At 58.0% G+C, this 22,153-nt stretch overlaps 1 protein-coding gene across 3 annotated transcripts in view; it reads left to right on the plus strand.

Annotated features, from left to right (window-relative positions):
• The window catches only part of PTPRN2 (protein tyrosine phosphatase, receptor type N2), a 668,485-nt gene that overhangs the window by 600,809 nt on the left and 45,523 nt on the right, over positions 1-22,153 (plus strand). For all 3 annotated transcript variants that reach the window (XM_021079161.1, XM_021079162.1, XM_021079163.1), the window contains 2 exons: positions 5,813-5,960; positions 19,404-19,477. In XM_021079161.1, the coding sequence (XP_020934820.1) occupies positions 5,813-5,960; positions 19,404-19,477 (222 nt within the window). The remainder of the gene's footprint in view (positions 1-5,812; positions 5,961-19,403; positions 19,478-22,153) is intronic.

A 22,153-nucleotide genomic window follows, 5' to 3' on the forward strand; every position in this document is an offset into this window, starting at 1 on the left:
CTCTTCTCAAGGCCGCTGCGAGGTCCCTCCTCTGAGAACAGTGACAGGAAAGCAGCTAGAGGGGTGGAATGCGCTCCAGGACCGCCGGGTCCACGCAGTGAGGAGGCTGCCTGGGTTGGGGGACCTCTGCCCCGGGGCCTCGGAAGCCACGTTGAAACACGAGCTGTGCCCTTAGTGGCGCTGCCTCTCATCTCTTCAGTGGTGTCCATGCATGACAGCCGAGTGCACCTGCAGGGGTGCCCTTCGCGAGGGACCGCGCTGCTGTCCCCACCCCTCAAATCCGGCGCCCAAGCTGCCGTCGGTGGCTGCTCTTAGCGGAGGCTTAAGGTGGTGTGTTTCATCAGGTGGTGGGAACTGTCCCCAGACCTGCGAAGTCACAGGATATGGAAGAGACATTAGAGATGCCCCACCTCGCTCTTTCTAACGAGACCCAGCCCTTCCATCTGTTCATGCTTTTCTAGTTCCCAACGTGTCTTTCATGCATGAACTCGGTCAAGCCTCGGAACCACCTGAGAACTCAGTTCTGTGGCTCCCATTTGTCTGTAGCAGTAAATTGAGTCAGTGGGATTAGGTTTCCCAAGAAGCGCGTGGCCAGAAAGTCATGGTGTGGGGACCAAACCTTTTGGTTTAGTACGTTGTTAAGAAATCTTTCCAGGGAGTTCCTGTCATGGCTCAGCGGTTAACGCATCCGACTAGGAACCATGAGGACACAGGTTCGATCCCTGGCCTCGCTCCGTGGGTGAAGGATCTGGCGTTGCCATGAGCTGGGGTGTAGGTGGTAGACGTGGCTCGGATCCTGCGTTGCTGTGGCTGTGGCATAGGCTGGCAGCTACAGCTCCGATTCAATCCCTAGCCTGGAACCCTCCGTATGCCGCGGGAGTGGCCCTAGGAAAGACAAAAAAAAAAAAAAAGAAAGAAATCTTTCCAAATCAAGCCCAGTGCCTGCTCCATTTTATTCTTATAGAGCTGCCTTCCTATTGGAAAATGTCCCTCAGAGGTTCATAAAGGCTGAGGGATGGGGAAAATCCATCTCCTGCAGATACGAAGTGCTCCCGAGGCGATTAACAAAACCTATCAGGCTCCAGAGCGTCCCAAGTGCTCCGGGCTCCTAGGAGTTTCTTCCTTGACCTGAAGGTGTTGACAGTTTGATCAGAGAACAAGTGCACAACAACTTTGGGCCACTTCAACAACCTGTGGACAGACATTGCCGCCTTACCGTGTCAGTAACACTTTTGTTCCAGAGGTTGGGGAGTCTGTGTAAAAAGATTTGTTTGACATTAAATGTGGAAGCCGGTGGTTTGTCCAGCTCGGGGAGAGCATTTCCCGAAAAGCCACCTGGTGGCACGAGGTCCTTGTGGCCCAGAAACCACTGGCCATTTTCCTGCCCAAAGGGTCTCATCCCTTGGGCTAGAGAAGGGGATTTGAGAGCTGGCAGGAAAAAGGCAGAAATAAGAGGGAAGTTAAAGAAGGAACCCTTAGGGGAGTTCCCGTTGTGGCACAGTGGTGAACACATCCGACTAGGAACCATGAGGACACAGGTTCGATCCCTGGCCTTGCTCCGTGGGTGAAGGATCCGGCATTGCCATGAACTGTGGTGTAGGTTGCAGATGCGGCTCGGATCCCACACGGCTGTGGCTGTGGTGCGGGCCAGCAGCTGTAGCTCCGATTCGACCCCTAGCCTGGGACCCTCCATATGCCCAGGGTGCGGCCCTAGAAAAGGCAAAAAGAGAAGAAGAAGGAAAAAAAAAAGGACAGTGCTGTCTGGACCCTGCTGAAGTACGTGGCATTGTGGCCGGGCATGCGGACCTGGGTGCTCTCTGAAGGCAGGGGAGCAGTGAGGAGGCCAGGCAGCAGCAGGACCGTGACCCCAGCCGCTTTGTGGACACTGGACGGCAGCTTAGCGTGCCCTGGCTGTGGGGGCTTTGGGCTAACAGCTTCGCTTCCCTAGGCTTTGGTTTCCCATATGGAAGGGGCAAGCCTCAGCATCTTTTCAACTTAAAGAAGAAAATCCTACAAGACTGAAGTTGTCCAAAGCTTAGGCAACGATTGTCGGAACAGAAAAACAGAAAGCAACTGCTCACCCGTGTGCCGGGCGTGGCAGAATTGATCACAGCCTTCCGATTAGCTCCAGGTAGGGGAGTTTTCAGCAGCCTTTGGGTTTCTTTTCTGCTCACCTTCATTTCTGATTCTTTTCTACATGTGCTATTTATGGACTAAAACGTTACAGTTTTGTTTTTTTTTAAACTAAGCCTCCTGCCGTTCCCACCACACCCCCTCACACACACACATTAAATGAATGTATTTTAAATGTCAGCTTCCAGAACACCTCCCGTCTCAGGGAAGAAGGTGCATAGTATTTAAATTTTGTGCTCACTCACCTAATTGCAGGAGGTGAGAGTGGCTGGGGAGAGCCAGTGCACCTGTTGCCACATCCCTGAAGAGAAGGGACCTCACAGTATTAAGTTATTGTGGCAGGTTTTGTTTTTGTATAAAACACGTTATTTCACTAGCAAGGCCTCCTCACAGACAACATGAAATATATTCTGGCGTCTCAGAAGAAAAGCATCTAATCCACAAACAGAAAGAGCAAAAACTCCTAAGACATGGGTGGAAATTACCTCCATTTAAGCCTGTGAACAGTGTCTTGTAAAAATATTCATCGGGAAACAAGAGAACAGACCAAACCGCGACGACCAGACCAGGACAAACACAGACCCACGAGAGAAATACCTGCCGAGAGAGGGAAAAATTTACCTTGGTTTGAATATAGTCAAGCACATCTTTCGATAACTTAATTCGCAATGAAAATAAAAAAGAACAATAACTGCTCTTTCTCGCAGAATCTCTCAAGCCTGGGTTCTAGAGCCCCCGTTTCTATTTCTTGCCGTCCGCGCGTAGAAATTCAAGACGACTGGCTGCAGGGCTTCCCTTTCCAGAGTGAAGGTAAATGGGAACGTTAAACAGCTGCCGTCTGCAAGGATCAAGATAACATCTGGTGCCCCTTTTGCAGGCAACACCCGAGGTTGGATTAACGCTCCCAGGGTGCATCATTTTAGAATCCTTTTTTTGTTTGTTTGTTTTTGTCTTTTTGCCATTTCTGGGGCTGCTCCTTCGGCCTATGGAGGTCCCCAGCTAGGGGTCTCATCGGAGCTGTAGCCACCGGCCTCCACCAGAGCCACAGCAATGCGGGATCCGAGCCGCGTCTGCGACCTACACCACAGCTCACGGCAACACCGGATCCTTCACCCACGGAGCAAGGCCAGGGATTGAACCCGCCACCTCATGGTTCCCAGTCGGATTCGTTAACCACTGAGCCACGACAGGAACTCCTAGAACCCTCTTGTTTTACTGAAAGCGGCGCATGCGTTCCTGATGGATTTTGTGAACGGAGCATTTTTCAAAGAAGAGTGAGGATCCAGAAGCATTTTGCCAGGACCCACTTCACCGCCTCTGTAAGATGGCACGTGAACCAGCCTTGGGACAAGTAACTGCGGAAGCCCTGAGATGGTACCCCTTACCCAGAGCCACCCTCCTTCCCAGCCACCCCCCACCCCCGCCCCAGCAAACACCGTGTTTCAGGATAGATGGCGAGCCTGTCAGTATTTCCACAAACTTAGCTCCTGCATCATGCAAAGGCGTTGTCCTCGTTAGGGTAACTTTGGTTCCAAAAAAATATGAATCTGCTCTCCCATGCTGATGGTTCGGAAGGAAAGCAGTCTGTGGTTTAGATTTTCTCACTGTGCCACTTAAACGGTGCAAAACAGTGTGCGTTGGCTGTAGCCAGGGTCTCACCGACGGCAGTGGGGCCCCAGCACGACTGTCCAGCCTGAGTTTGCTTCCTTCCCCCAGGCCTCTCTGTCCCCTGCAGGGGGTGCCGATGAGCCGGATGGCCAGGAGCAGTGGGGGGACGACAGCCGGCGTCTGACCTCGGCGGGACCCCAGCCAGGTGGTCAGTGGCGTGAGCAGATGGCCGGGCCGATGGAGGGGTCAGGGCTCGAGTAAACCTTAGCTGGACGCTGAGCACGTAACCGCTAGAGATCTGGCCCTGGGGTTGTCTGTGTGTATATGTGTGCATGTGTGTCTGCACATGGGTGTGTGTTTCATTGGATGCGTAGACATATTTGAAAACCTTCATTCGCAAATGACCCGTTGAAAACCCACAAGCAGCATGTGAGAGGCCTTTGAAGTGCTTTTCTTTAAAATCCAACCTTTCTGGACTGAACAGATCAATAAGGGCACGTGGGCAGGACTGGCTCGGGGGACCTTGTGGAGGGGACGCTCTGGGGGCCTTCGCTTCCCTGTCCACCTCCTGTGGTCTGGCTGCCAACACACAGGGGCCCAGAAGAAATTAAGATCGGGAGTTCCCGTCGTGGCGCAGTGGTTAACGAATCCGACTAGGAACCATGAGGTTGTGGTTTCGATCCCTGGTCTTGCTCAGTGGGTTGAGGATCCGGCGTTGCCATGAGCTGTGGTGCAGGTTGCAGATGCGGCTCGGTTCCCTCATTGCTGTGGCTCTGGTGTAGGCCGGCGGCTACAGCTCCAATTAGACTCTTAGCCTGGGAACCTCCATATGCTGCGGGAGCAGCCTCAGAAATGGCAAAAAGACAAAAAAAAAAAAAAAAAAAAAAAGGGAAATTAAGATCAGAGCAGCAGAGGGTCAGATACGTGTTGTTTCTGCCTTTGTGTTTAGTGACTCCAGCCATGCATCCCTCTGCACACGTCAGAGCAGCCTGGTGTCTTGGGTGCAGCACCCACGGTGTGTTCGAAAAGTGGGGACAATTATAGGGACAGTGACTCGTGTGCAGACAGAAGTGGGAGCGGGGCGGCCCTCCAGGGATGGATCTGAGCTCCCAACCCTGGAACGTGTGCGGCAGGACTGCGCCCCCCCCACCCCGGCCCCCGTGGGTGGGCAGCTGCTCCCGATGCCCACCAGTCACCCCAGTGCATCCCCCCTGTTCCCGCCTGGCCTTCCTGTGGCCCCCACGCCATCAGCCCGTATCTGAGGAACCAAGTCTTCTGACCAAGCAGCACCGTCGCCGTCGCGTGCGGCAGGGTCGCGCCCTTCCGGGGCTGTCAGGGGGGCCCAGGAGGGACCACCCACTGCCCCACCCGGACCCCAGGAGCTGGGGCAACAGAAACCCCTTTGACCTGGCTTTGCTTGGATACATAACATAGTTTTCAAACTGTGTTATGTGGCTTTTGCAGTTATTGCCACATAGTAGCTGCTGGTAGCTGGTGGTTCTGAGATGCTCCCCCAGACTGAGGTTATTAATACCTTTGTTTCACCATTTCACCTGTACCTGTGCTGACTCCTTCCTCCATGCAGGGAGCAGCCCAGAGGCAGCGCCTCACACCCCGCTCGGACCTCCCCAACCCCTCTCCTCGGGGCTGGGTGCCTGGCACCTGCTGATCCTGCCCCTCCCCCACCGGCATTAACTCCCCCCACCCCCAAAAGTGAGGCACTGTAACCTCCCTGGCAGTGCCCTCTCGTTCACTCGCGCCTGGCTGTCCTAGCTTCGGGCTGGTCACCTGGTCTCTGGCGGGGGGCACCTGTTTTCACAACAGCTGAGTTATCCGAATGCCCACACAGCACCGCAGTAACTGCATCTGACCTGCTTGGGGCCAACACCCAAACCACAGCCTTGCTGCAGCTCCTGCTTCTGGTTGGTCCTGGTCTTTTTACCAGACCCCGCGCCAGCCCACTCCCTCCTCGTCCGTGCAGGTGAAGGGGGTGCTGCCCCACCACGCCGCGGGCCCCCAGCCTCCCGCGGTGCCCTCCCCGCGGCGCCCTTGACTCTGCCTTCCCTTTCAGGCCTACATGGAGGACCACCTGAAGAATAAGAACCGGCTGGAGAAGGAGTGGGAGGCGCTGTGTGCCTACCAGGCGGAGCCCAACAGCTCGCTCGTGGCCCAGCAGGACGAGAACGTGGCCAAGAACCGCTGCCCAGCAGTGCTGACCTGTGCGTACCGGGGCTCCGGGGTGGGGACGGGCTGCCCCTCGCTGCCCCCGTGCTGTCCCCTTGCTTTATCTTTTGCTGCAGTAGAGCCGACCTAGGATGGAGTGTTGGTTTCAGGTGGACAGCACATCGATGCGGGTAGATCCAAGACAGATAGCTTTTTATTCTTTTCCAGTCGAGGCTGTGACAAGACACTGCGTAGAGATCCCTGTGCCCTGCTGTGTCACATGCACCAGTGTGTGTGTGAATCCCGAGCGCCTCGTGCTTCCCTTTCCTCTTGGGTAACCATACGTTTGTTTCCCACGTCTGTGGGTCTCTCGCTATTTTGTAACTAAGTCCATTTAGTCGTATTTTAGATTCCACATGGAAGTGATACTGCATGATGTTTCTTTGTCTGACTTAGTACGAGAATCTCTAGGTCAATCCATTCCTGTCACTTTAAAGAGTGGGGAGGAGTTCCCGCTGTGGCACGGTGGGTTAAGAACCTGGCTGCAGCAGCTTGGGTCACTGCAGAGGCTTGGGTTCTGTCTCTGGCCCGGGAACTTCCATATGCCACAGGGCGCCCATAAAATAAATAAATTAGAGGCCAGGAGACAGTCACCCAGTGACGCCCAGTCCTGAAGCCACGGGGTGGGACGTCCAGGCGCCAGCGAGCCTCGCACTGCGCTGCTGTTCCTCTGATTCGAGGCTCGTTTCTGGCCCTGGGAGCCCCATCTTCATCTGTCCTTGGGATCACACGGTCGTCCTTGAGCCCCGGAGCCGTGTGGGTTAGGCACGGTGGTCACGCAGGGCCCGGCCCCTCATGGGCGCAGCTGAGCTGGGCAGGTGACACGGCAGCTCTCAGCCTTACGGTGTCAGCAGGACGTCCTGTCTGCCCAGGAGCCATCGCCAGGGACTAGAGACACAGCCAGACACCAGCCCCTGTCCATGTGTGTGTTGGGGGGGGAATGAGTGACCCGCAGGTGCAGAGGCCCACAGAGGGCACAAAGGGACTGGCAGGCAGAGTCTGGTCCCTCACTCTGGACACACCAGCCTCCTGGGTTCTGGCAGGTTCCAGGCCGGTCTGGGTTGCGATTAACACAGGCCGCCTGCTGCTCGAGGAAGGGAGAGGACATGTGTCTGTGACCGAAGGGTCTGACCGAAGGCCGACCTTACGAATGACAGGTGTGTGTGTGGAGTGACTGTCCCAGTGACACGGGCAGGAGAGAGCCGTGCCCACGTCACGTGTGCAGAACGTGCTTTGTGGGCTGGCACTTTCCAGGGCACAGCAAAGCCCTGGGTCTCGGAGCGAGATCGCCCCTTACAGGGACGGACTCCCTGGGTCACAGGCCCTGTGCCAGCCCCTCACAGCCAGTGGGGGACCAGCCTGGCACCCCCCAAATGCACAGCCTGGCTCCTGTCCCTCTGCCCCACACCTGCCTTGTGGGGAACAGCCAAGATCTCACCCCTGCTCCCAGGACAGGAGCAGGGACACTCCGCGTCACCTCAGATGCCAGGCAGGGGTGTAGACCAGCCGTGTGTATTTATTATACACCGCATGTATATTGTGAAATCTCAGCACACTCTGAGGGTGGGTCTTTCTAGCAGTTTAGTCAGTGTTCAGACCAGTCGTAGGATGTCTGAGGGGCTTTCTCTTAGAAGCACCGAAAGCAGGAGCTGCTGTAATAAGTTTTATATTTAGAAGGAAAGCCAGGAGTTCCCATCGTGACGCAGTGGTTAATGAATCCGACTAGGAACCATGAGGTGGCGGGTTCGATCCCTGGTCTCACTCCGTGGGTTAAGGATCCAGCGTTGCCGTGACCTGTGGTGTAGGTTGCAGACGTGGCTCGGATCCCGCATTGCTGTGGCTCTGGTGTAGGCCAGTGGCTACAGCTCCGATTCAACCCCCAGCCTGGGAACCTCCATATGCCGCGGGAGCAGCCCTTGAAAAAGGCAAAAAAAAAGAGACGAAAAGAAAAGCCAAACGCAGACGCCACATGCTGAGGGCTGCTGACGCCACGTGAACGAGCCTGGCCGCTGTCTTCAAAGAGGCCCTGGAAGGGAGATGGGGCTTCCGACGGCACCCTAACGGCCAGCTGTTGGGCAGATGGATGGTCAGCCCGCAGTACTGGCCTGGCTGTGCTTGGTCATCAGTCCCCGGCAGTAAAGATCCCGGCTCACAGGCCCGTCCCCACGCACGCCTCCCGCAGCTTCCTGCACAAGGCGGCCTGTTCCCGGCTGCGTGCCCTCCAGCCCAACCAGCCGCTGGTCTCAGTCTGTGCTGGGTCAGCCGTGCATCCACAGGCCAGGAACTCAGGGACCGTCGGACATCCCATCCTCAGCCTCGAGGCAGCCTCGGGCGAGGCCCAGGATGCCCAGACATCCACCCTGTACCCGGCACCGGGCCTGCAGGACGTTGGCTGGAGCAAGGGCTTCAGGAGGAAGCACCGTCCCCCTGGGACTCTGGCGCCAGGAGTTAGACGACAGCCATCGTCCCTGACCCGCTCACCGATCCAGAGCCTGAGCCCCGGGCCCCACGGGTGATGGGCCAGCACCCTGCAGAGGCAGCGTGGATGCCCGGAGCATCCCGAATGTGAGGGTCCACTCCCATCTCCTCTGTTCTCCGCTCTCAGCACACGTCAGCCCTCATCCCTTGCAAGCAGGTGCTTCCGTCACCGGACTCCCCCAGGGAGGGCAGCCTCCTTCCTTTCCTGAAACCCAGCTCCGTCTTGGCTGGCTCTTCCCTCCTGGCGGCAAAGACGCGGTCCCTGATGGATGAGCGTGCAGACCAGGGTGGGCCCACGTGCTCGTCTCTGAAGCCAGTGCTGACACCGTGGTTGCTGGGCACTCACGACATGGCCTCGAGTGTCAGATGTGCTCCCTGGCGCCCTGGCACAGGCAGGGGTGTCACTGGGCCCCACTCGAGTCTCTGGATAGATTTGCTCCTCCTGCCGTGTTCTGTCGTTTCTGCATTTGGCGGGAACCCACCCATCCTCCCACCTCTGGTCCCTCCTCTGAACCATCGCTGCCCCTGTGCTGCCCTCATGTCCGTCCTGCACCCAGGAGACGCCGCTGCCACTGCTCCCGGATCAGCATCACACGGGCCCCCCCGGAGCACCCCCCCTCCAGGGGCAGCCACAGGCTCCGCTCCCCCACCCCCCTGCCGTCTCTGCTCACCTGGCACCTGGCTGCAACGTCTCCCCTAATCCCCACCTCACCCCCGGGCACTGGGTCGGCCCAGCTGAGGCTGGGAGGCGGCCCAGCTGGCAGGTTGGTGGGAAATTCGAAAGTGGCCTGGAGAGTGACTTTTCCACCCCCGGACAGCTGGGAGATTCTAGCTGCCAACGGCTTACCGTTCAAAGGAGGAGGCAGCTAGCATTTACGAGATGGTGGTGGCACTGTGCCAGGTCTGGTTGGATATCCGAGAAGTTGGAAGAATTTAATATGCTTTCTAAGTTCTTTGCATTTTTCAAAAGAAGTATGCAGTGCTCCGCTGACCTGCTTTTTAAATCGGGCAGAAATGTGGGGCTGTTGGGTGGGTCGTTCTGAAGCACAGAAACCCTGGTCCTGACTTACAAGAACCAGAGAGAGAAACAGAGACCCAGGACCACTTTGAGATGAAAGCGGAGAGATGTCAAGCCGGAGACCCGAGTCCGAGAAGACGGAGCAAAAACTCCTCGGGGCCGTATCCGGGGTCTGGCTTTAGGGGCTCACAGCGCTGCTCCCCGCCTGCCCGGCCGGATTAGGGGGAGGGTGGACTCTTCCTGGAAGTCAGGGCGCCTGGTGTCACCTGGCTTCGGCCGCATGCGAAGAAAAGGACAGCTGCCAGGCAGAGCACGTTGTGACCCCCAGACTCGCCCCTTCAGTCCCCCAGAGCCGGCCCTTCCTCCGATGATGAGGGCAGTGGCATGGGACCCCGCGTGCCCTGTGCTGACGGAACACTGCTTGCCCCACCCCCCTTGTGCAAAAGTGAGCCAAGATTTAAGATGCTGCGCTGGAATGTTTGAGATAGGTGCAGGGGCCGCCGGATGTCGACGAAGCATCACTGCCCATAAAACTCACAAAACAACTTCTTCTCACACAAACCCTCCGTTCCCATCTGCCCCAGCTCTGGGCAGCATTTCTCCCCGCAGCCAGGTGGTGCTTCTCAGTGACCTGGTTCGCCTCCAGCGATCATGGGAAATTCTCCCACACCCGAAAAACAGGCTTTTCCTCTCCCATGAAGTGGTTCCACGAGAAAGGTACACAGGTCGCAGGAAGATCCTGAGTTGACTGTCTTTTTTTCACTCGTTTGGCTGAAACGCAGCTGAATAGCTGCCTCTGCATTTGGGGAAGGCTGTGGCCTTGTTGGTGCTGAAAAGAAAACGTCCCAGCAAGTTCTGTGAGGGCTTCTTTTCTCTGCAGCATCACAGGCAGACGCCGTGCTGCCTGCGGCTGACGATTTTCTTGAAGGGCAGCGTGTTGCAGAAGCACCCAGGCATTCTCGTGGGCTGTGCTCTGAGTGTGCAGAGGAGGAGGACTCCGTGCTGGGGGCTCACTGGGCAGCGGACCCCCCTGTCCCCTCCAGGGATGCCCTGGAGCTGCCGAGAGCAGGGGCTGCTGGTCCGGTTGGGAGCTGCAGCGACTGCATCGTTCACCGCCCCCAGCTCTATCTTCTCTTCCCTCCTTCTTTGGAAGTCAGACCGCTGACCTCGTGCAACGTCTAACCCGGTGCAGCCAGGTTCTCTGTGTCCCTTGCAGCCACGTCCCAGAGCTGCTCACCGGCTCAGCACTGAAGTGACCTCCAGGGGGCGCGGAGGTGGCAGGGGGGCAGCCCAGCCCCCTCTTTGGGATGCACTGGTTTTCCCTGCCTCCAGAGGGGTCATGGGGTGTGTTTCCTCCTGGAGCGGGGCATCCGAGGTCACCCTCCCTGCGCAGGGGGCATGTGGCAGCCCTGGCCCGAGCCGTCCACCCATCCGCAGAGCTGAGCTCTGCATTCGCCTCTGAACAGGGGACCCTGGTTCAAAATCAGAAGGACTGTGACCCTGGTCACCGCAGTACCCACCCCCCATCAGCGTCTTGTCACCTGCACCTTAGATAAACATGCTTCTTCCCCTGCCTTCAAGTCACTGATAAAGTCATGATCACCTGCTGAAGACGGTGCGGCTGCCAAGGTTCCAGACAGAGCATTCCGGACGCTGTTCCATGAACCAGCGCCTTGCTAGCCGCTCTCCTGCGCAGCCGGAGGCACCCACGGCAATGGAGAAAAAGGCCACGTGTGCAGTGTCCCCTTTACACCGTCCCCCAAGAGCCAGAGGCCGGTGGAGTGGAAGGAGATGGTGGGGCGTGCCCACAGCTACCCTCTGGACCCAGGGGTCCTTGTTGGCATCCGAGGGAGCTTTGGGGAGAAGCAGTGTGCCCGGCGTGGCGTGACCCACTGCACTTTTTATTGCAGAAGTTGCGTGCACTCAGGTTGAAATAATGTTCAACGGGGACCTACACTCCCACCTGCGAGACCCGCACGCCTGCCCCTCAGACCTTGCCTCCTGTGTGGCCTCCTGTCCTTCGTCCCTGGCTGCAGTGGTTCAGAGCGGGCTGTTGCATCACGACGTCTGAATACTTTAGTCTGTGTCTCCTAAAAAGAAGGACCTTCTCCTCCGCAACCAGCACCCCGTCGTGACACCCGAGAAAATCAACCACCCCCTCTTTTCATCTAATGCCATGTTCCAACATATTCCCGTGAATGTCATGTATAGCAGTTTGTTTCTTAACCAGAATGCAGCCAGGGGGCTTAGATGCATTTTGTTGGGGTGGGGGTTTGCTGGCTGCGTCCCCCACACATATGTAAGTTCCCAGGCCAGGGATCAAACCCACGCCACAGCAGTGACCCGAGCCGCTGCAGTGACAATGGCAGATCCTTAGCCCGCTGCATCACGGGGAACTCCTGTAACCGCATCTTGGATCTTACATTTCTTTAGTCTTTTTGTTTGTTTGTTTTGTTTGTTTTGTCTTTTTGCCTTTTCTAGGGCTGCTCCCACTGCATATGGAGGTTCCCAGGTTAGAGGTCCAATCGGAGCTATAGCCACCAGCTTATGCCAGAGCCACAGCAACATGGGATCCAAGCCTCGTCTGCAACCTACACCACAGCTCACGGCAACGCCGGATCCTGAACCCACTGAGCAATGCCAGGGATCGAACCCGCAATCTCATGGTTCCTAGTCAGATTCGTTAACCACTGTGCCACGACGGGAACTCCTCTTTAGTCTTTTTAATTTTGAAATAACCCCCCTGGTTTCCAATGTGACTTGTTCCTAATAAGCTCCTCTTCTCTTGGGGGCCTCCCCCCCTCCAAATCGTCACAAGATTTAGAGTCGGGGGTCCAGCCGCTTCTCTGGGTCCTTGAGAAGCTGACTACCTGGTGTCCAGACCTAAGATTTTCCCCTTTCTGGTCATGCTCCTGAGACCCCCAGGTCCAGGGACCCTGTGAGTCGAAACCAGCCACGGCCAGGCTGCACGTCTGCAGGCTGCTGCCCCGGACGTGGCTGGCACCTCCTGAGGCCACACCTGGAAGGCTTGTAAAGCCCCTTCCTGTTCACGGGGCGGGCGACGGGGACCTGCCAGCATCGCTCAGCCCCTGTCTCCGCTCTGTCCTTTCTGGTTTGAAAAAAAGCTTCTCTTTGATAAAAGGGGCCAAGGCAGAATGGCAATCAACCCAGGAAAATGATTTTATCTACAGCAGGCAGGGCTTCGTTCTCGGTAAGATATGTTGGCTTAAACATACACAGAGGAGTTCCCTCTGTGGTGCAGTAGGTGAGGGATCCAGTGGTGGTAGGTCACAGCTGCAGCTCAGCTTTGATCCCTGGTCCAGACACATTCATACGCTGCAGATGCTGCCTAAAATACGATAAAACAAACCCGCACAAACTCCCCTGGTTTCCCCACATGCCTGGCACCCTTCCTCTTTCCGGAGCTTTTCTGTGAGGTGTGGGCCGCCTGGTTTCTTTGGATTCTGTCTTCCACGTCCTCACTCGGGGTGTCTGCAGCCGTGTCACCAGCCCTCTGATGTCTGGGGACCCGTCTCTTCAGCTCCACTCCCTTCTGGTGTCTCTGGAACAAACCTCTCCCATCGGGTTCTGTAGTAAATGCTCGGCTGTCCCTGTCTTGGCAACTCAGACTTTAAGATGGTTTGGCCACTTTTGTCTCGAGGCTGCCATCAGTTTATTAACTTTCCGCCCTAGAACGCAGCTTGGACCTGTGGCCCCAGCACCGCTGAAACTTGCAGGGTGTCAAGTTTTAGCAGGAAAATCAGAATTTACCAGCTGGATATCTATTTCGAACCCCCACTTCCCCTCACCCCCCGCCACCTCCTCTCCTGCTTGGCACCATTTCTGTAACTTTTCAGCAGAGACTCTTCCAGAAGGCGTCCATCAGCCGTGGTGCTGACCTCAGCTGGACGTGCCACCAGCAGCCCGTGGTCATAACAGGCAGTGCAGATCTCGGGTGGCAGGCCAGGTTGCTCAAGCATCTGCTTAGGGAGCAGATCGGACTCCCAGGGTCAGGGCCAGGGTCCTTACAGAAGGCCGGGCTGAGAGCAGGTGCAGGTGGGGCCCGGCCAGGAATGGGGGCGCCTCCACGTGGTCCACACCCATCTCAGACTCCTGAGCGCCCTGCTGGTGGACAGGTAAAAGTGTGCTAGGTGGAAATTGGTTCCAGCAGCCACAAGAGCCGGTCCGTGGGGGGCAGCCTCCCCCAGGGCGGTGCGAGCGGGCTGATGGCGCTGCTCGCTCCGCAGTCGCTGCCCTGCCCCCCGCCACCCTGTCCAAAAGCAATAATGAACATTTTTGTTGCTGTGCGAAAAACCACCCTGGAAATAAGGCCAGCTGCTGTTGGGCGATGAAAGTGAAGAAGCAGAGACACTACCCAGCACGCCACCCCCCGCCGGCCTCATCAGTGATGCCTGCACCGCAGGACCCCCCACCCCACCCCCGCACTAAAGGCGTCTGCTCAGAGGAGGGGTTACCATCAAGACGAGGGACTCAGGGTGCTCCCCCCTCGTCTCCTTCATCCAGACCCAAACCGCACCCCCTGCTCCTGGGGCTGGGCTGGGCCAGGGGCTAGCTGACACCCACCTCGCAGCCTGCGACCCCCACCCTCCCCAGGGTCCCAGGAGGACCGACCCTGGCCTGCTGGTCGGGTGCCCCCCGCCCACAGACTCTGGGGCCCCTGAGGCAGGGTCTCCATGGCAGGCGCCTCGTGGTGGGTTCCCCTGAGCCAGAGGTGGTACCGCCCCTGCCTCTCTGGTCCTGTCCCTTCGTCACAGGCTTCTCTCCCACCACGGCCCCTTCTCGGCCGCTGCCCCTTCGTTCCCTCTGCCGTCTGGGCTCCCTCCCCACCCGACACGGTTAAGTCTCTGTTAGGGTCACTGGCGAAGCTCCTGCCACGTCATCGTCCTCCTTGGCCACGAGCATCCTAGGGGGCAAGGGGCTGTTCATCTTGTTCTCAGACACCAGCCCAGAGGGTCCGGGTCGCCCTGTTCGCCTGGCCCCCGTCAGGTGCCATGACCGTCAAGCGAAGAGGAAGTCTGTCTCCACCCTGCGTCCCCCTCAGTCAGCACAGACGGAGGCCGAGCTTGTTTCTTGGGGACAGCACCACGCCCCCCGAACAGACTTTTTGCTGCGTGGTTGAACCTGCGTGAGCTCCCCCTGGGCCCTCGGAGGCCGCGCCCTCCTCATCTCAGCCGCAGGCCGGAGGCAGGTCCTCGCCCAGAGAAGGTTCCCGGCCGAGGTCCCGTGGTAGACATCTCTGGGCACACCTGTGCAGGTGACCTCGCTCTGCTTGGTTGGTGTCTGTGCACAGAGTCCTCGTGTGCATGCAACATGATCACCGCCAGCGCATTCGCACCCCACACTCCGCACCACCCTGCCCTCCGGTGGCGGGGGGGACTGTGCCCGGGGCACGACTGTGCCCACCGCAGCGGAAGATTGGCGCCCGGGAGCCTCTTCCCACGCTGGGGCTGCTGGTGCCCCTCAACAGAGCCGCTCTCTTCCTCTTCCCCTCCCCCTCTTTCCCTCCCCCTCCTCCCTCCCCCTCCTCCCTTCCCCCCCCACCATCTCCCCCCCTTCCATCTCCTGAACCTGGAACTTCAGGCGTCCAAGTCATGAGGAGGCAGGGAGCAGCCCTCTGCTTCTCCCCTGAAACGTATGAGGACCCTGTGGTTTGAGGTGTGGGTTTCCAGAAACCTCGAATAGAACAGAACCCAGCCGACTGGCTTCCTGGAAAGAAGCGGGAGAGAAAAGGCAGATGTGCGAGCCCCCAGGAGAACTCAGCACATCAGCGCAGGTGTGTCCGTGGTCCTGTGCTCCTCGGGTTCCCAGACCTGCAGGGTAACCAGGTGTCAGCTCAGCTTCTCAGAGTCTGGAGACAACCCTTGGCGGTGACAAGGCCACCTCAATAAGCACAATGCCAGTGTGATCGGCTGGAATCATGAGACTGGTGAAGCCAGCTGGTGACGGTCAGGCCGTGTTCGTGGGTTCGTGACCCGAGGCATTCAAGAAGGCACTGACCATGGCTGGCGCATTCATGAACCCATCCCCACGGGTGGGTCTCAGAGACCTCCAGACACACCCCGTGTTGGCACCGGCCACGCCATCGAAGCAAAGAAAAGGCTGTCAGCCCGTGGAACGGTTTCATCTCCATCTTAACAGAAGATTGAGACGGCTGGAGAGCCCCCCGGGAGCCCTGGCGGACCCGCAGATGAAGAAGTTGCCCCTCCAGTCCAGTGTCAGGTGGCAGTTTCTACAGATGCCCAGTTCGTGTTGCCATCAGCAGCACGCGTGGGCTCATCTACTGGTGATGAGAAGGGAATCCACACAGTCAGGCAAGAGGTGACGTCACCAAGGTGCCAAGGAGAACCCCGGCCTTAGAGACCCGTGGCGTCGGATGAAGTCGCAGCAGAGGAGGACACGCCACCCCTTCCCAGGGTGGGTTCTGGTGGAGCACGGGAGGGCTCTCGCCGGTGGCACATGCCAGAAGGAGTCCCCTCCCGGGGAAGCTGCAGTGTCTGCCAAAGGACCTCATTTTGACCAAGAAGACATGCCGGAAGTGTTCCTTCTGCTTGCGTTTGGGAAACTCATTCTGTGTTTGCCGACCACTCGGTGTACACCACGCATCAGTGTTGCCAGTTCAGCCGACTGGTAATCAGCGCTCGTCCATCTGTGATCCTGAGATGGTCCTTAAACCCTTGCCCTCAGCACGCATCCCTGCAGCCCTGTGACGGAGGGCCAGTAGCCCACATTCTGGGGGATGAACTGACCATTGAAAATGTTGAATCAGGAGTTCCCGTCGTGGCTCAGTGGTTGACAAATCCGACTAGGAACCATGAGGTTGTGGGTTCAATCCCTGCCCTTGCTCAGTGGGTTAACGATCTGGCGTTGCCGTGAGCTGTGGTGTAGGTTGCAGACGCGGCTCGGATCCCGCGTTGCTGTGGCTCTGGTGTAGGCCAGCAGCTGCAGCTCCGATTCAACCCCTAGCCTGCGGGTGCGGCCCTAGCAAAGACTCAAAAAATGTAAAAAATTTAAAAGAAGAAAAGAAAATGTTGACTCACCTACCCAAGTGCCCCCTGGCTAGCTGGTGGCAGGGCTGGGTCAAGCCTGGGCCCTTGGCTCTGTGGCCTTTGCCAAATCAGTTATTTGATCGTTGGGGACCTACGTTTTATCCCCCAAGGTGGAAAGATGGTCCCGCTTCTGTCCGTGGCGCCGAGTTCCAGGAAGAAGGAAGATGACGCCCAGCTGCGTCCGGGCGGGAAGGATGGGGTGGAACCCGGGACGGACGCAGTGATGCCTCGGGGCTCACATCCAGGGCACACGCAGCTACGTCACCAAGTTCCTTCCTTTGCCTTTGTTTAATGGCTGCGCAGCGGCACATGGAAGTTCTCAGGCCAGAGGCTGAAACTGCATCCCGGCTGCAGCTGCAGCAATGCCGGATCCTTCAACCCACGGCACCAGGCCAGGGACAGAACCCGCCACCTCCACGGCGACCTGAGCCACTCCAGGTTTCTTCTTAAGGTGTTTTTCTCCTTCCGGCCTTGATAAAATTTTTGATCATTTAGAGGAGCATGACGCAGTTATAGAGCCAGAAACAGAACAGCAAGATGCTACCTGAATGGTTCGTGGCCTGGCTTCTGAGTGGCGTCTAAGACCAGGGTCGTAAAGGACACCCACTTCACGGAAACATCAGTGCCTCGGCTCTGAAAATCCGTGCTCTGTGGTTGGGGTCGTGCTGACGTTGCTTCCAAGAAGGGCGTGCGTGTTTGCACCAGGAGGACGAAGGATTGACATTCAGCCGGTGGCACGTGGGACGGGGCTTTGGGCAGGGACCCGCGCTGGCTTCCCCCACCCCAGTTGCGGACCTGGGGTAAAGCCCATCATTCTGCCAGGCGCTCTGTCTGCTGTTCGCGTCGCCAAGACTACAGGCGGCCACGCTCAGACCACCTCTTTAAAAGGGAGGAACAGGACGTCTGAGCCACAAAATAACTGAGACTCGCCCAGCCAAGCGCAAAGTCCAGCAGACTGTCCCTGCCCCATGGACCTTCCCTCCGCTGGACGCCAGCCCTTCCAGGACGGCCCTGGGTGTGCCAGAGGAAGGATCAGGGTGGTCCCACTAAAAACAAAACAAAGAGCTTCTGTTGTGGCTCAGCGGGTTAAGAACCCGACTAGCATCCATGAGGACGCAGGTTTGATCCCTGGCTTTGCTCCATGGGTTAAGGATCCGGTGCGGGCGTGAGCTGCGGTGTAGGTCACAGACACAGCTCAGATCTGGCATTGCTGTGGCTGTGGTATAAGCCCACAGCTGCAACTCCAGTTCGACCCCAGCCTGTGAGTTCCATATGCTGCAGGTACGGCTGTAAAGAGGAAAAAAAAAAAAAAAAAGAACAAAATTTTAAAAACAAGTCTACTGTTAATTTAAAAATCAACGTGTTGCTGCAAAATCAAATACATGCTGGGGACCTAGAAGAACTCTGTTTAAAAGCCCTTGTCAGGACTCGGCGCCGTGGTGGGAAGGATGCCCTTGGGGATGAAGGGACGCCCTTGGGGATGCGTGGAATTGTTGAGCTGTCCTCACAGCCACGCTTAGGCTCCGGCGCTCAGAACAGAAACCCGTGGAGGGCTGAGCTCACGGGGCCTCCCAACCTGAGCTTCCGACTAGAAAATCCCACTGGCCCTTGTGCACTGAGCCCGGCTGCTCTCAGGGCCCCGTGGAGGCGGGGGGGTCCCCCAGCCCCCCAGCCTGTGCCTATTCACTTGGCCAGGGGGCTGCTCTGCTCCAAGCAGGGTTGTCCACCCACCCCCCTTGGCACCCTGGTCCCCTCCCTCCTGACCACAGAGGCCCTGCTCCAGGGAACGGCTCTCAGACAGTGGGAGAGCCCCCACTGCTGCTGTCACCAGTGCCTGAAGTTGGTGTGTTAAAGTCCTCATGATGGGGCGGCTCCCGGGAGACCCTCTGGAACCCTCTGGGAGCAGCGGGAGGCCCTGCTCGGCTCATCCAGGTTTCTGTGTGGCTGCAGCAGCCACCGTCGCTCTTAGGAAAGAGTCCCACATCCCAGCGTCCCCACCCCCACCGTCTCGGGCTGTGATGTGTCCAGGCGCCCCCTCCCCAAGAAGCTGAGCCTCTTGAACTTCTTTTAGGGTTAGTGTTTGTAGCGTGTCGGGATGTCAGCCTTTGATTGCAGCTTCCCGCCCCGGCCAGTTTTCAGTCTCTCAAGAGTAAATCTGTGCAGGACCCAAGCCCTTGAGTCCAGGAGCTCTCGAACCGGTTGCACCTTCGTGGGATGGATGCTTCACAGCTGGCATCGTAAACACCCACAGGGCACCCCCCCCAGGCCCAGGTCCACGTCCTCGTACCCTGTGCTCAGGTCACACGTAGCTGGGTGAACCTGTCCACGTGTAGACGCCTCTTACCTGCCTCGTCTCTACCGGGAAAAGCCACCATCGACCTGCAGGAAAACCCATGGGGTGGTGTCCGGTCTCTAGCAGACGGTGCCTGCCTGTTCAACCAGGTGTAGAAGCAAAGTTTCCCAGGCCCCAGAGCCGTTTACCGAAATAGATAGGTAGACTCTCCCGGAGAAACAGAAGAAGCACGGAGCCCCACAAAGCCCCCGAGCCGCTCTGGGGGCTGGAGCGGGAAATGGGGAGACGTGGACCCGGGGGGGATGCGCTCGCAGCCATGAAAACCCTGGCCTCCAGGCGGCAGCCAGGCCGTCTTTGTTTTCTCGGCAGCAGTGGGCACTGTGTGTGCCCCCAGAAGGCTGTCACCGCAGCAGAAGGTGTCAGAGCGTCTCCTCTCTGCTGAGATCCCCCACTCCTGACGCTCTGCCTCTTGGCCTGAAGGACCCTTCTGGGGGTGGGGGGAGCATGCATTGAAAGGTCTCAGCAGAAGTGGGGGCGGTGAGGACCCGGCACACGGGTTAACGCTCTGCCCTTGGACTTGCAGATGACCACTCCAGGATCCGGCTGAATTCGGAGAACAGCCACAGCAGCTCTGACTACATCAACGCCAGCCCCATCGTGAGTACCTGGCTTTCCCGGGGACTATGTGGCTGGGGCCCCATCACCTGTCAGAGCTCTCGGGGGCGGGGGGGAGCGGGCCGCCTGGCATTGGTAACCAGTCTCCATCAGGTAACTCGTACTACCAGGTAACTAGCCTCTACCTGGTAGCCAGACTCTACCAGGCAACTAAACCAGTCTCCACCCAGTAACTAGTGTCCACCAGGTAACTAATCTCCACAGGGAACTAGTCTCTACCAGGTAACTAGCTTCCACCTGGTGACTAGCCCCCAGCAGGTTCCGGGTCCCCGCCAGGTCAGGGGGTGCCCTGTCCCCTGCCTGCTGCCAACAGCCCTGGTTCCCAGGCTGGGCTGTGTCTAAGGCTAAGGGGACAAGGCTGGGGCACTGGGCCTGGTCATCCTGGGGGCCCAGCCACAGCGCCCTGACAAGTTACTCCAGGGGCTTGTGACTCGCAGGGGACATCCGTGCTTGGCCGTGTGGAAGGTTCCTAGGCCGCCTGATTCCTGTCCCAGGAACAGGAAAACCAGCCAGCCTGGCGCTGGTTGAGAGGCTGGACGGCCTGAGGCCGATGGACTGTGGGTGGTTTCCTCCAGTTTTCCCTGTGGGCAGAGTCTGTGCCTCCCTGGGCAGCAGGTGTCAGAAGACGGGAGAGTCCTGTCCCCGGATGCCCCATGGCCTGCAGGCTTCCAGAGAGTTCCAGCCATGCCTGCTGCTTCCTCCCAGCTTTGTATCTGCACCAGGAGTGGGGCGGGGGTGCAGGGGAGAGTCTGGAACCCCCAGGACAGGGCCAGGAGGGGAGGCTGGGATGTCGGACCTTGTGCTGGAGTGACTGCCAGTGGGCGCCACGCCCTGGACCTGCCCGAGCGTTCTAAGCATCTGGCCAATGGCATGCGGACCAAACCGGTGGCAGAGTGGCTGGGAGTGGTCTCAGGTGTATGCGGGAGGCTGGCCAGCAGCCGCCTTAAAATGTGTTCCCCGGTGTCAGTCTTCAGGGCATTTCAGGACATCTCACCAAATTCTCAAATTTTGCTTAAGTCAAATGCAGGCATGCGGGATGCAGCGCATCCCTGATTCTGATGCAGTGAGGGTGGCCGCGCAGACGGGGTCACCTCTGGATTTGTGAGAGCACTCTGTGGGGCCAGCCCCTGCTGTTCCTCGGCGGTGACGTGGACAGGACAGTGACCCTCTGGGCACAACGCTGAGCCCGTGGTCGCAGTCTCACTGATTTCCGAGCACCTGCTGTCTACAGTGCTCCCGGGTCGGCTTCACATCCCACCAGCAGAGCACTCGCTGTGAGAGTGGATTCCACGGGAGGCACTTCGTCTACACCGCCTGAGCCCAGGCCTTTGTTTCTGTGGTGATTTTAAGGAGTAAGTCCTTTCCTTCCAGCAGAGTAGACCTCAAACTCTGGCTCCTCCGTGTTCAGAGGCCCCACTGGAGCCATGGAATCAGTCTTTCTCCTAAACACACGTGGCATGTGTATATTTTTCCATCAGTTCTATTCAGGAAACCAAGCCACAGCCACACTGGTTTGTGGCCACCCCTGTGTGAATTGGGTCTGTAGCTGCCTGGATGTGGTCCCTCCCTGAGGCCGTGGTGGTGGCGGCTCAGGGCTCCTTCTTTGGACACAATGAGAAAGAAAGCAATGGTTTCAGGCCTCAAAGACGGGACTTCTGGGTCACGGGGTCCCCGGCTCTCCCTCGTTCCAGCTTCCTGACGTCGGAGCTCTGTGGGGCTAAAATCAAGGCCCAGTGAGGACAAGGGTGCTGGCGCGAAACTGCATCTCCGTGGAGACCACCCGCTAGCAGCTCCCTCCCGGGCTCGCCTCTTGGTGGAAACGCAGACTGGCCTCCTGGGCCTGATGGACAGGGACTTGGGTCAGAAGGTGGGGCCCCGAGAGAGATGTGACCTCACGGTGTCTTTTACGTCTTCCTTTTATTTCGCACCACAATTCTTTTTCATGCAAATTTGGGTTATAAGCATGAACGAGAAGAAATCCTCATACCTCTTCTTCCTGAAATATCTGAAGGTCCGGTGATAAAGAGCTTCGTGACGGAGCGGATTGAGACGCTTACAATCAGAGCCCAAGGGGCCCCTGGCTGCGCCGGACGAAACCCTGAGAATTAGTCTGGCAGGTGCACGCTGACGCATCCGGAAGGAAATCTCGCAAGGTCTCTGCTTTGAAACCAGAGGCCGTGGGAGTCACAGAGTGACCTGCATGGGGCATCTGCGGCACAGACCCGCCCGCCACACGACAGCATCTCTGCCGTACCGCTGGGTGTGCCTAGGGTGGCACGAGCCTGGCCCTTTGCTCAAAGGGCACAGGTGCTCCATCCCCAGGAGTGAGCCTGAGTCCCAGCAACACTGGAGAGTGAACTGACCCTTCCCTCCTCTGTCTGTTAAGCAGAGGAAATTGTTTAGCTCAGAGCGCATTTACCAAGGTCACGTTGGAAGTTCCCGTCGTGGCGCAGTGGTTCATGAATCTGACTAGGAACCACGAGGTGGCAGGTTCGATCCCTGGCCTTGCTCAGTGGGTTAAGGATCCGGCGTTGCCGTGAGCTGTGGTGTAGGTCACAGACGTGGCTTGGATCCCACATGGCTGTGGCTCTGGCGTAGGCCGGCGGCTACAACTCCAATTCGACCCCTAGCCTGGGAACCTCCATATGCCGTGGGTGC

Source organism: Sus scrofa, chromosome 18, assembly GCF_000003025.6.
Source record: "Sus scrofa isolate TJ Tabasco breed Duroc chromosome 18, Sscrofa11.1, whole genome shotgun sequence".
Classification (NCBI taxonomy): domain Eukaryota; kingdom Metazoa; phylum Chordata; class Mammalia; order Artiodactyla; family Suidae; genus Sus; species Sus scrofa.